This window comes from Coloeus monedula (assembly GCF_965178545.1).
Source record: "Coloeus monedula genome assembly, chromosome: 4".
NCBI classification, from domain to species: domain Eukaryota; kingdom Metazoa; phylum Chordata; class Aves; order Passeriformes; family Corvidae; genus Coloeus; species Coloeus monedula.
The window spans coordinates 4,365,512-4,380,051 of NC_138784.1; the positions used below are offsets into that span (position 1 = coordinate 4,365,512).

Below are 14,540 nucleotides of genomic sequence, written 5' to 3' on the forward strand. Positions count from 1 at the left end.
AAAGAGGGCCTCAGTTCTGTGCTGGGTTTTAGAAATCAGGGACGTAGTTTGTGGTGTCAGTACTAAACATCAGGGTACTGCTTGATGATATTCATGGAGAAGGATGTTTTCTCATCCAAGCCCAAACAAGAGGAAAATCACATTCATAAGCTGTTAAGGTTTTGTGCATTCAGCAAAGAAGTGAGAGAGGAGAAAGGCCTCTGCAGGATCTTCATCATCACAGCCAAAATGCTCCTGATGGGGGATCCCTGGGCATGTCATTTTCCAGAGTAATTAATCAATTTCAACCCAGAATATTACAGAGCCCCAACTTATTATTTTGCTTCTGGATCAGAAAAAGTATTGATTATTGTTGAAGAACAACTTCAGAGCAGAAATGTGCTTTGGAGATGTAGATGATGAATATCTCTATTTTGTATTGCCTTCACCATTTGCTCTTGTGTTATAAATGTCAGCTAAAAAGGAAAAAAATAATTAATCAGAACATGCCAAAGTTTAGCAAAAATTCCAGAGCAAAGTAAGTTATTTCCCCAAAGAAGTTCTCTAAGAGCAATAGCTACTCAAACTCTGCCTTTATCTCCTGTGGTGGATTTTTCTCTCTCTAACACTCCAGGCTCTTTGAGATAAGTTTAAAAAAATAGTATTATCACAACTCGGGGGAAAACAAAACAGAACAAAACTGTCAGTACTCCTGAACTGAGTAACTGAGAGTCATTTTCTGTATGCACAGTCACTGAGATGAACCCCAATGTAGTGGTAATCTCCGTGTTGGCCATCCTGAGTATCCTCCTGATTGGGCTGCTGCTGGTGACTCTTGTTGTGCTCAGGAGAAAACACCTACAAATGGCCAGGTAAGTCCAGATTTATGGTAATTACAAAAAAAAAAATTCAGACACCAACAAATACATCCTGACCATAGTTTCAGCTGGGAGTGCTTTTGTGTGTGGGTGCTACTTGAGAGGCTTGTGAACAGGATGTCTTCAGAAGAGTTGTTTTGCTGCTTTTGAAGGGTAGCACATCTTCTATCTGCTTTCACTCTTGACCTGACTTACAAGCCTCAACCTTTGTCTCATTTTGAGCTCTGCAGCATTGAGTCCATAAGGAGTGCAATCGCTTATTACAAAAGGGTTGTGTCAGGAACATAAATTACAGTTAGGATCTCAGGCACCTGGGCATGAGCAGGACATCAAGATACTTTGCAAGTCTTTGATATGGTTTGGAACAGGAGATTTTTCCATATCAACAGATAACATTTTCTAGAGAGTCTCTCTCTCACCATTAGCCAGTCTGCACCAATCATTTGTAACTGAATATTGGAATGCAATTTCCTTTCCTAGGTGATCTTGCCTGCCACAGTTCACTTTAATGTGGGTTGCTATGGCCTGTGTGAGCTGTGGAAGTTTCCCCAAACCCTAGGTATTTGGTTTACCTACTGGTTTTGAAGGTGTCACAGAGTCTTGGTCCTTTCATAATCTATGTAATATATTTTATATTAATTTACTGTACTATGTCAAGAAAGGAAATTATTTCATGTGAATAAAAAACTTCTGTAAAACATCATGCACTTAACAACCTAGCAGATGCTGCATTTTGTGTGTTGTGTCTTGGCTATGTATTCCATGCAACAGATGACCACATTACACACATTTCTCAGGTTATCTTTTCAAGAAAACATTACGTGGCTTGTTCCTTTCACATGTAACTGGCTCGGCGAAAATCCCAGCTAAATTAATTCTCTTTCCTGTTTAATTGCTGTGCAGGCAGCCCAAAGCTTTTTCTCTTCATCACTGCTTCTAGCCGCAGGAGATAAACAGCCCAGAAGGAAATTCAAAAAATAAATCCAGTAAGAAGCTGCAAGCAATTGTTTGCTTAAATCAAGGAAATAGTCAAGTCAGTTTATAATTCATAGCTGAAAATAATAGACTTGTCACTACTAGAATGTTATTCAGGATTTTTTTTTCTTTTCCCTGCAGTTATTTTCTTAACTCAAAATTACCTATAATTACCCTGTAAAAAGGACACAATTAAACAACTTCTCCTTAGAGTTGAAGCAGTGAATATTTAGTACAGAAAGGTAAATATTTAACATGTGTACTGAGGCCAGAAACCATTGCTAGAGCCAGGCTGTGGAAAGCACAAATCTGGACAGCAGCTAAGGTTTATTTGAGAATTTCATTCTTTTGAAGCATTTTTAGGTAGTTTGATCTCAGGTGGTGTTGAACGTTTATTGGTTTTGTACAATCATGGTGAGGGGTTTTAGTTACGTTTATTACAGATTATCTCAGACCTAGTCACAGATGTGAGTGTTCAGCACTTCCCTGCAACTCCAAGAGTTCTCTGTTAAATCAAGCTCTTTGCAAGTGTTGTGAATCCAAAAATAGTAACTTTTTACCTCATGGTCTTCCTGGAACAGGGAGTGCGGGGCTGGAACCTTTGTGAATTTTGCATCTTTAGAGAGAGATGGAAAGCTCCCCTATAATTGGTGAGTGTTTGAAGCAAAACTTATGTTTTTCCCCATCTCTGCTTCTTGGCAAATGTTATCTGTAATCTTAAAGTGCTTATTTTTTATGTCATTGCTGTCCCTCTTTAGGATAAAACTGCTATGCTTGTTAATTTAGTATTTTATCCCTTGAATGTGTTTTATTTCTTGAGTGATGACTGAAGAAATGCATTCTGTCACCTGCTATTTTTAGTAGGCAATGATGTACATACATGTCAGCCAAGTTGCATAGATGTGTTTTGGGAGGATATTTTTCTTCCTTTCTCTTACAGACATATTTCCTAAAATAACACAACTGCAGAAACTTGATCTATAAACCCATTAGCACTTCCATGTATTTACATCCAGGAGTAAGCTTATTTGTAGATGACTAATTACCAACTGTCTTCATGCAGTGCCATTAATTAATATTTCCTTGCATGACAAGACAAGGACAAGCCAACTCAAGTATATACTGTAACTTAATGTTCAGTGCTGTTGAAAAAACTAACAAAAAAAATCCCCTAAACATACCTTGCTAGTCTAGAAAATCACTGACTATGGACTCTAAATCATCACTGTCACCATCTGCTGAAGAGAAGTATTTGAGCAAAGAAAGTCTGTAGGGTTAGCTTTTATAGAAGTAAAAGGATCTGAGAGCTACCTGACTGACACCATTGTGGTCATTTCCATTCCTATTTTGAGAATCAGAGGAGTGGTAATGACAGACCGAAGGTTTACTGCTCTGTTGTTAGCAATCTCTGCAAAAACTTCTTCCCTTTCAAGGCCAGTCCAAACACAGATACGTACAAGCATGACATCAGCCCCATTCCAGCAGGTCAGAAGAAGTGCCTTGGTTTTACACCCATGGTTGGCTTTGCTGACTGCTGAGAAGTTGGAAAGAAAAGTTGGTGCACAGGGAGCTGCTTTCCGTGATCTCACAGGACACAGCCTGCCAACAAGGCTGGGATTAAATGGAATGACACTGCACCACAACAAGCCTTTTGCTAATAAGCCTGCAAACTGAACTAACAAGCCCAGCAAATCTTGTCAATATCTCACTGTGCTGCTAATTAACTGGATATTAAACAGGATTCACTTGCTTGGTTTCGCTTTAATAGCAGCCAGCTGTATGCAGTACAAATGAAACCATCCCTCAGCTTCTCTTGCTTGGACTCTGTTAATGGGAAAAAAGGCAGAAGATCAAACACTCATGTTAATTAAATAGCCAAGCTTGAATGAAATTATTAAACTAGCAACAGATGTTATTAAAATCATAAAAGGTGCTTTTTTTTTTAATGGGGAGGGAATGAATAGGTTTGGATGTGAAAGTAAAGGTTCTTGTTGCTTGGTTTAGTATATATGTACGTGTGTGTGTGTGTGTATGCATATATGTATACATACATAAATGAAGTTATAAAAATATGAATTGAGGACAGCATTCCTGCTTAATACCTCCACAAATTTTGTGTAAGTGAAGGCAGTGTGTGCTTATCTTATGGTCCTTACTTCTCTGATGGTTGTTCTGTGTGCCTCTGTTGTCTAATGTCAAGACCAGATTCACAGTCCATCAAGGCAGCCAGGTGGGAAATACGGCCCTGAAGACAGACAGGATTAAAAAACCCTTTTTGCTTGGACTCATTCCAGGGATCTAGTAAGGGAGCTACGGGTAGATCCACTAATTCCTAAGGGAAGCTCAGCTCAGCAGAGTTTTCAGGACTTGAGCAATCTCTGTGTCTGTTTCTTTTAAGTTCTTCAGTACACCTGAGCAGGATGTGAAAGACTGCATAATTGCAGAAAAACAGTATTGTATTTATTGGCAGTTCCAAATTTTTCATATGTTGAATAAAATCAATTGGTTTAGCTGTCAGAGCTCCTAGTCTGTGAATATAAATCAGTTTGCAAGTATGTTAGCCTGTGATTTGATAAAACGCGGAAAATTCTTGTGAGGATTGACAATGAAAGAATCCCAGGCTTGAATAATTCCTTCTGCCTCTGTAGGCAAGAGGAAGTAAAAGCCTCACGTGGAGTTTCTCAAAGGGAAGAGAAGTATTCCAGCAACATCATCACTTCTCTCTTCTGAGCCTAATGGAAACCTCTGTGGCACCAGAGATCTGTTCATGGAAAACCAAATTTCCTCCTCAGTCGAGTCCCATAGAAACTCAAACAACAGATGAGCCTTAAGGCTCAGATTGTGCAGCTGTTGTGGTATATGATTAACCAGAAAGGGCTCTTGCTCCTGGCTGACCACACAGTCCCTGCCCATGCCTGGGGAAGGTGCCCTGCAGAAACTGCACTGCCCATTTCCTCTACAGCAGCAAAACTCACTAAAGCATAACTTGGAGTTTTCACTGCATGGGCAGAAGATTTCCTCACTGGTTGGAAAATTGAGATTAGACATGATTACGCTTGACATGACTTATTTATCAGGAAAAACACAGTATCTGCCAGCTTCATAAGAGCCAAGAGTACTGAACAAGTAAATTTAACTTTGTGGTTCCTCTTTAGAACAGCTGCAGAAGGGTGGTATCACTTTTAAGGCAGCAGATTTTCTGATGGGGAAAAAGCATGCTGAGGGTATATTTGGCTAAAAAAAAATCCTTCTACTGGAGCCAAGTTTGTTTAAGTTTCGTGAGTTTTTCATATTTGCAAAGTACCTGAAGCCCATTTGACCAAGAGGTAGAACAGGCCTGAGTGGATTTCCTCAATGAATGCACAGCAGAAACTGGTAAACAACTTGCAAATACAGAAGTTTAGAATAATTTTGTACTCATATTTCCTTTAGCCACAGTAAAATCTGCTGTGAGTAGTTATTCATACAAACCACAGTTAGAAGAACTGTTCAAGCAATGTTTAGAGGAAAACCTAGGAGAGAAATTAAAGCACTCTGCAAAATGTTATATGGATGTCTTGAGAAATCTGACTCAGTAGAGGATATTAAGAGATATTGGAAGCATCTGAATTTATCTCTGGTATCGATCTTCTGATATCCACAGGATCACTTGCAGGAACAAACGTGGGAGATTATTGTAGCTGTATGTGATAAAAACAAACCATGCCAGTACTGAATATCTCAGAACATCAGAAAACAGGCTTAATAGCACCTATGCAACGGCTGGAAATCTGTTGATGTTATTTTCCTACCCATTTTACTCTCTGAAGATTGAGAATAACGGGCCTGAATCAATATGATAAGACATACTTATTTTGACCATGTAGAATTTTGTGTTGGATAGCTGAAAATCCTGCAGAGGGTGTCAGGTTGAGGAGTAAAAATTCTAGGGATGCTAATAATATTTTTAGGAAGTAAGTAAGAAGTAGGATTTATGGCTTTAGCTGATTTTTAAAATAGAATTTGCTGATCTCCTGATTTCTGTTTGTCTTACTAACTCTCCTCACTTTTTCATCTTTATGTATGTTATTTATTAATGCTCACAGGCGTAGAAGTGTATTTGCTTTCCTAACTCTGCTACCCTCATGCCTTTGGACTGATTATCTTTTGGCATTTTATATTAATCCTTGGTAAGTGATTTACTTGTTTTTCCATATGCAGTGTGTAAACAATGTGAATTTCTATTACATGAAAACTGTGTGATACCTTTGTTTTCAAACGGGTCAAAGCTTTTGAAGATTTAATTTTCTTGTACTAGAACATGGACTGGCGAGGATGTGGGTATCAAAGTATTTGCTACCCTGCTTCATCTGGTTTGTCTGTTTATGCTCCAACCCATTTTGGTATTAAAAAGCTAATCTCACAGTGGTCATTGTATCCATCTCATTGTTGTCTTTGCAAATTTTGCTGCTTCATTATAAGTCCTGGCTTCTTCTGTCCTGGTTATTTACATGTTCATTGCCTGGCACTGACTGCTGCTGCTGCTTGATCGTGCCCCACCTGTTTGGTGTGTGATGTCAAATACATTTGTTTTATAAAGGTGCTCTTAGCTCTCGTGACATCAGTAAAAGTTCTGCTTTTGAAACAACCAGTTCACTGACAGTCGATACAATTAGGAGTCCCAAAGAGTAAAAATAGGGTCACTGTGAGCACATCTCATTGTATATGTGTGTATATTTAATACTTCAGTCTTTAAATAGTTTATAAGGACTTAATAAACAACTGATTGTTTTTTTGAAAATACCTGACAAAGCCACTCATCTACTTAGAAGCAGAACTGTTTTACAAACCATTTAACAAATATTTATAATTAGGATCCAAAAATGCTTAATTCCTATAAAGAAACTGAAGTTCCTGATGGTCTTGAGTCCAAGTTAGAGGGTTTTACAAAAAAAAGCTGGTACTGAGGTTAAGATTTTTTTTCCCAAAGATTCTCCCTTGTCTGACCATGTGGCACCAAAGCCCTGGCAGGCCCACATCAACGTCTTCAGCATAGGGACTTTTGAGACTGATTTTCCTTGAGTTACAGTGGGTCTGTAGAAAAACCCATCTGAATTTTCAGTGGGCCTAGAAATGAGACTGTTTATGTAAGTAAAGAAAGGTCCATTTCTTCTCTCAGGAAAACAGCAGCATGTTCCCCACACACACCCCGCTGAAGAGTCCTCCCCACCTCTCCAAGGTTCATGTTATATTGACTTGGAACTTGTCTGGTGTAAACCCAGCTAACTCTGGAGCTGCACAGTGGTGGAGGGTCAGGCAAGCAGGTGATTGTTATTTTGGAGGTCACACTGATCTCTCTTAGCTCTCTAATGGTCAAGAAGCCCAGGGTGGCCACTGTGGATGGCACAGCTGCAAAGAGTTGTCATCTTCTTTTGCCCCCCTGCCTTTTTTCTTTTATTACATGTTAACTCACCTTTCCAGATGCATCTCTTTCTTCAGACGTTTCCTCTTCTCCCTATTTTAGTCTAGATGGTTAAGTTTACAGGAGCTGAAGTGGAATGAGATGAGATTAATCCCCTCTCTTTGTCTTTTAATCTGTAGAGTAAATGGAATAACAGATGAAACACCAGCTAATGTTTCAAATGTCTTTGTTTTGCACACAAGTTGGTTTAAAATATTTATGAACATTCAGGAAACAATTGCAATGCTAAGAATTAACAAAGGCCTCTTGAGGCTATCAAAGCACACGAAATTCTTGCTGAGAAATGTATGTCAATCATTTGTTTTATTGCCTCTTGAAGTGTTCCTTGGAGAAGCGTTCTTAGAAGCATTCCCATCATAAAGAGCAATTAGGTATTTTTTTCCTTTTCAAATTAATTCTTATGTGCCCAACATTAAAAGGTTTACCATAGTCACAGGGGATAGACATGTGTTGAATAATTTAGTGGAATTAACTTTAAGATTTCATTGGAAAAAAATCTTTGAAGATGGAAAATAAATACTACTAGTGTACAGTACCTATGAATGTACAGATAACATGATAGGCTGAAGAGATTTATAATATTTAATCTCCACATTCATATAAAGCTGGTATTGCTGTAGCTCTTGTTAATTCTGCAGGCAAAGCTCCTTGTCTAAATGGAAATGTACCTTGATAAAAAAAGAAAATTACTACAGGTTGTGGCTGCTCCAGAAACTGAAAGTTTTGTAGAAATTAATTTTGGAAAGTAAACAGTTATTTTTTTTTAATATAATGTCTAAACAGGGTAGAAAAATTAAAATACTCCACTTTTGAATATTTCTTTCTGTATATTTCCATTATTTAGAATTTAGTCTTCTCCTTTAATTTACTAATTGAAGCTGTGAACCAAGTGATCTAGAAATAATTTTTATATCACCATGAAATTTAAAATAGCATCATTATAATGTGAAAAATGAACAGACATTGTTTAATGCCCAGGAATTAAAAACTGACCCTACTAAACTTCCTTCTGAGTAAGCAAGAACCTGTTTGTCCTCTGTGGCTGATTGAAGAGAGGAGATCAGTAGTTTTAGACCTCTAGCAAGTTATTCCAGGGTGCTTGCTTCGTGTATTTAATCTTAATGTTTGCTTAACTGCTTGGTGGCAACAACAAAATGAACACACACCCCCTCCAAAAAACCACGTGGTGGTAGTTGGTGTAGGGCAGTTCTTAAGTCTGATCCTCTGGGTTTTACTGCTTAACACACTCAAAAACCTGCTCACAGCTGTCGCTAGTGAATTATATCACTTATAAATCATTGTTTCACATGACTGGCATAATTACCTCCAGCTGTTAAAAGCAATTAAATTATCTAAGGTTTAAGCTTGAGTCCCACTGAGGTCAGTAAGATATTTGCCATTGTCTTCGTTGATCATCATAAGCAGGTTATGAGACAGGCCCTTTCTTTTTTCCTTCACCTTTTCTTGAATTTGCCAGTGGTGGTCTTGTCCCTTTACCCGACAGAAGCTTCTCATTCCCAGTTGCTCTCTAGTGTTGACATCCATTTCCAGGCTCAGCTGGGCTCAGGCCCTGGGGACTCAGCCCCAGCCCACCCAAAGCCAGTGGGCCAGGATTTACAGGGGACCCACTGCTTTTGCTGGGCACAGATTTTCCTTTGCATTGGCAGGTCATTCTCAGGCACAGAATGGGATATTCATCCCATTGGAGTCGACAGAAATGCTGCTATCAGCTTAAAATTGTCCAAGTTATTATCACCAATCTCCTCTGGAGTATGATGAAAAAATACACATTCTTAAATCAGTACTGTCTTTGAATAGAAGTTGTACAATAGCTTAATGAATGAAAAACACTTCCTTTTATTTTACAGGAGTAAAAATGGATTAAAGAAGAGAAAGCTGACCAAGTATGTAACTTCTTTGATTTTTAAAGGAATAAGTCTTAGACTAAATATGCATTATGGATTAGATGGCATAGTGGTATTGCAGTTACAGATATAGAAAACTTCTCCATAGACATATCCCAGGAGCAGTATCTGAAGGCAGAAAACAAACAATAATTGGACAAAAGCAATTCTCCTCAACAAATTGTAGTAAAACATATAAAATTAGTCATCAGGGAGAATTATCAATTATCCTACTTAGTGATTTCAACAGAGTTTATCCTTAGTTAAAAATTGTAAATGATGAAAAAGCTGGGATGCATTTGTTTGTAGTGATATTTCCCTCTTGGCATGGGGCTCTCATTACAGTTGTTGCTAGAACATTAGATCATTAATGGTAGCTGGTAAGCAGGAGTAATTAAGTGGTGATAAGACAGGTTCCTTTGGGCATATTGCCTCAAAGTAAATGAGAAGATTGCTGTGTACATGCTTCAGTAGCTGGTAAATTAGAGTATGATAATTAGGTGAGAGAAGCTGTTTACCTGTGTTTCATTACTCAGAGCGTCAGCCTAAATTATTTCTGCATTATGTTCAGGGGCTATGCCTGACTAACAGATAGATCTCACCTGGCAAAAAAAGTGTGGAAAGGTGGGAGTCACTAAATCGAGGCTAATTCATACCTACTGAAGCTCTCCATGGTTTTGTATAGTTATGTACCACCTTCTTTAGCCACCGTCTCTCTGGGAAGACAGTTTGACTTCTGACAAATGTGTGTAGCTCCCAAAGCCAGCAGAGAAAGCAGGCAGGGCAGTGACATCCAAAGTGCGGGTTTAGGGGAGTTTTTTTTTTAGGTGGAACTTACGAAAAAAACCCCCAAAGCCTAAATATGAAATCCATTTTGCTGCATGAGCAAAGCCCTTGGGGACATACCCACCTGTAAAAGCAGTTCAGGGACCTCTGATTGATCACAGGAAGGGTGCATGGGCCCCTGAGAACAGTGGTTGCCTGTGGGTAGAACAAGCCCAGCCTCCAAACCACAGTGCTTACTATCATCAGCACTGCCCCACTGAGGCACCCAGAGGGGTCAGCAGCCCCCAGCCTCTCTTTCTGGTGCCATTATGATACAAGGAATGGGCAATACACCCACCATTTGATGGCCCTTAACCACCAGGTTCATCCTTACTTCTTTCTAGCATTAACAGTTCCAAACAGATATTTATGACTTGCTAGTATTCTGGGGGAAAGAAATAAAAGGTAGGAAAAAACCTGGGTTTTTAACTTAATTTCTGTGTATTTTCCTTTCAAAGCCCTGTCCAGTTGGATGATTTCGATGGATACATCAAGGATATGGCCAAAGATTCAGATTATAAATTTTCTCTGCAGTTTGAGGTAAATAAATCTCTGAGGGTTCTGCCCTCTGCTACCTGCCATGCCCAGATCAGCTTTTTCAAGATGTTAAGTCTGTGTGGCGTGCTGCTGGGTGCTCTGCGTTGGTTGATGTGTGGTGTTCCTGGGCTTCACTTCCTCTTCTGCAGAATTTAGAAGTGGAGTTTGGTGGTGGTGGTGGTGTTTGGTGTTAAAGCCTGCATTTAGTAAACTTGATTGGAGTGGCTCATCACATTCAATTTGAGTTAGTTGCCAGAAAAACTGACTTGCTTTAAGTTTAGCACATGCTGGCAACCTGAATTAAATTTGGGATTTAAATGGCTCTACTTTATATATTTAATGCCCTTAATTTGAGAGGAAGTGTTGAAATGAGGAAGTAGCATCAGAAATCTCTTTAAGGGCAAGGAGATTTCTCTAAGACAAGTTCAGGTGCATTTTCTTAATTACCCAGAATTTAAAGTCAGCTTAGTAGTATAAAACTAAACCCCATCCCTAGCCTAGGGCTGTTTCCCAAAGATTTAAACATGGAAAGGCAGCGGGGAGGACGCTCAGGGTGTTACCATGATCCCTCCCTGACAGCAGATTCCTCTGATGCACATATATTATATGTAACTACTGAAGATAATGACTAGAAAGATCTTCCAAGCTTTTCCCCCAAGACTGAAAGCCACTTGAGGACTTGAAGAAGCCCCTCTAAGGGATGACCACCACAGAAATAACTGGCATGACAGTGTTTTGGCTGAGTGTGGGTAGGGAGGAGCAATTCTCTGTCACAGCAGGGGTGGCAGCCGTGTGTTGGAACATCAGCAGGACAAACCTCAGCACTGCTCTCCAGCTGCTCAGAGCCCAACTCAGAGGCATCAAATAAGGAAAATCAGTGTAGCCCTGCTGTCAATTTATGAAGCGATTTATGAGCATTTTCTGTCTGGTACCTGCCACAAGTAATCACTTCACAAAAAATTATTCTCCGAGTGTTTTTGAGGCTGACCTTGGCATTTTCCTTGCTGTTATCTCAGGAGCTAAAACTGATTGGGCTTGACATACCCCACTTTGCTGCTGATCTCCCCATGAATCGCTGTAAAAATCGCTACACAAATATCCTGCCATGTAAGTACAACACACACTAAATCCTGCTAAAATCCCTAGAGAGGGCAAGAGGAGTTTTAATAAGAAAATTGGAGAATCAGGGGATTTTCTAAGACTGATAAAAGCCTGTTCTACAATCCTGCTCTTACAGAGAACCAGGCAAGAGATGTTTTTTGTTAGCTTTGAATAGATCTAGCTTCCTGGACATGTTTATCGTGGCAAGAGTTTGGAGGTGAGAAACATAAGGTCTCTTATGCTACTGAGTAGTGTTACTGTATTTCTCTTATGATTTTAATGAAACCTAAGGGAGCCCAAAGGGACAGCACTTGGAGGGGGTGTTTGCAGAGCAGTAGTGATGGTGTGTCCATGTAGTGTTTGCTGAAGCAGACGTTGCTCTCTTGGTAAATACGAGAATTTTCTATTTTTTAATAGATTTTTAAAAAATTTATTAAGATTTTAATAGGTTTTTTTTTTTGCCATTCCTATAGGACTGATTTAAATTTTGCCTAGTTTTGCCTAGAGATGAGTGCCATGTTTGAGAGGCAGTTTTTTTCTAATTTCTTTTTCCTTTTACAGATGATTTTAGTCGTGTCCGGTTAGTCTCAATGAATGAAGAAGAGGGATCTGACTACATTAATGCCAACTACATCCCTGTGAGTACAGAGGTCTGGTCAGTGTGGACTTCAGTGTCCTGCACACCGGTCAGAGCATGGCCCTTGAGAATAGCACAATATCTCCTGGAAGCTCAGTCATGTTCTCAGCATCTCCTTCAGCTTCCAGATATTTTGCCCACAGGGAGCAGCCACCAAGAAAAAGAAAGGGAAGAAAAAGGGGTGAAGGGGGAAGATTTTTGGCAGAATTTTGCCACAGTAGCACTGGGTGAGCTGTGAATCTTTGCAAAATTTTGGTTGGACTGGTAGGGAAATGAGCAGGAAACTCATTAAATTTATCATTTAACTCATTAGGGCAGTTAAATGATTCGGTGGCCTTTTAAGATAGCGAGGTAAAACATAAACCTTTAAAAGAGAAATTTTTCTAGATTTCTACTGCACATGGAAAAGAGGGCTAAGCCAGACACTCCAAATGTACAAAATGCACACACAACCCAGATGGTGTGTGGAGAGAACTTCTGCTTTCTGCCTCGTCTTTGGTGCTTCCCCTGGGCCTCCCTCCACCTGGCAGGGAACAGCCACTTACCGGGGGTAGCACCCACAGTTTCAGGATAATTAAAGTTCAGACAGAGCTGTAGCCAAATATTTTGACACTGGGGGTTGGCTGAAACCTCATCAGCTCTCTCCACTCTCCCCTGAGCTCATGCAGTCACTTGGGCTTATCTCTGCCGCTGCCACAAAGGTTTGCCCCACTGGTCGCCCCTGTGCTGTGAGCTGGAGAGCAACATTCACTGGGCTGCTCTGTGTGGAGAGGAGGCAGGGCACCACAGCAGCCCTTCAGGAAAAGGCCTTTCCCTTGGGGATCACAGACAAATGAGCATTTTTGCAGTCCTGCTGTAGACAGAGCTGGCCCAGCCTGTGCTGGAGAGAGCTGAGCGAGCCTTACGGAGAAAGGAGGAGCCCTCGGATGAGTCAGTGGAGCAGCTTCTCTGTCACTGTGGCATTGCCCAAGTGTGCACTGTTGAGCCAAGTGTCTGTAGTTGGCTTCTCTGTGTCCAGAGCATGAACCTGAGCACTCACACTGCAAGTGCCTGAGCTCACAGAGAATCAGGAAAGAAAAACGTTCCAGGATTCAAAAGCACTGTGCACAACTCAGGAAACTTCTGTGACGTGGGATTGTGGATAATAGGACCTTAAGTAGCAGTCCTTTTCAGAATTCATTTCTGCTTTGCATCTCTTTAGTTCTACTTAATAGCACAGTGCTGACCATGGAAACCAGGATAAACATGTGATATTAAAGCTGGGCTTTTCCTGACAATCGCTTCTCCACGGAGTCCCTGCCTCCGAACACAGAAACCAGGGCTGATCTGTGTCCCTGTGCTAACAGGGATTTGTCACTTAGGTCAGACACAGCCCACGCAGACAAACAGGCAGCAAATTCTGTGTAGTGTGAAAACTCAGATTGAGCTGATTTGTAGAGATGTCTGGAGGAAGCCATTTGTGGGAAGTGCTCCCAAATCACAAATAATTTTATGAGCCACGTACTGAGGTGGCACAGAAATTGCCCAATTTGCATGGGATCATGCTGTGTGTTGGATGAATTTTTTGCTCTTGCTAGGAATATAAACAACTTTCCAAATGCAATTTTGATGATACAATCTCAGCAAATATGGTAATAGCAGATGCCAAAAGGGTCATTCTGTGGTCTTTTATTATAGTCTTAATAGCAGTCTTTTGGTTTTGGAGAGGAGAAAGGAGTCTTTCCAACTAAAATCATGTTCATGGGGATAGGAGAGGGAACACATGGATATGAAGCATCTGGGCAGCTGTTTAGAGCATTGACTCAGCATTTTCTCTATTATGTTAAGCAGAATTCTAATTAATGTTTTATTAATTTAAGTCCTTATGACATAAACACCTGCATATAACCCTGTTCCATTGACACCAGTGACTGAAAGTCACCACAGTTACTGCTTGGGATAAGCAGATTGGGTATCTGTAACTAAACAAAATTACCAAAAATTACATAATCTTTAAGGAGCTGGAACTCCCTTTTAGGGTTCTTATTACTCACTTTTTGCCTTTTCTGCTCTCTGGGCAAATGATTTGTATGGTAACAGCTTCATCTTCTGTCCTTCAGATTGCATATACTTTGGGAGCATCAAAAGCTAGCAGAAGTTGTCATCACAAATAAATACAAAAAAGAATAGTAATTTCTTTATATTAGAAGTCACTTTTAGAACTACAAATTGAACTTGAGCAAGCTAAAAAAAATCTGAAAAAT

The 14,540-nt window shown here is 39.9% G+C and overlaps 1 protein-coding gene across 1 annotated transcript in view; it reads left to right on the forward strand.

Annotated features, from left to right (window-relative positions):
- PTPRO (protein tyrosine phosphatase receptor type O) overlaps positions 1-14,540 on the forward strand; it is a gene marked incomplete at both ends in the record, with an annotated part of 140,312 nt that overhangs the window by 118,785 nt on the left and 6,987 nt on the right. Inside the window, 7 exons of the mRNA XM_082279569.1 lie at positions 731-851; positions 2,414-2,482; positions 5,918-6,001; positions 9,162-9,197; positions 10,481-10,562; positions 11,576-11,666; positions 12,222-12,298. Of these exons, the coding sequence (XP_082135695.1) occupies positions 731-851; positions 2,414-2,482; positions 5,918-6,001; positions 9,162-9,197; positions 10,481-10,562; positions 11,576-11,666; positions 12,222-12,298 (560 nt within the window). The remainder of the gene's footprint in view (positions 1-730; positions 852-2,413; positions 2,483-5,917; positions 6,002-9,161; positions 9,198-10,480; positions 10,563-11,575; positions 11,667-12,221; positions 12,299-14,540) is intronic.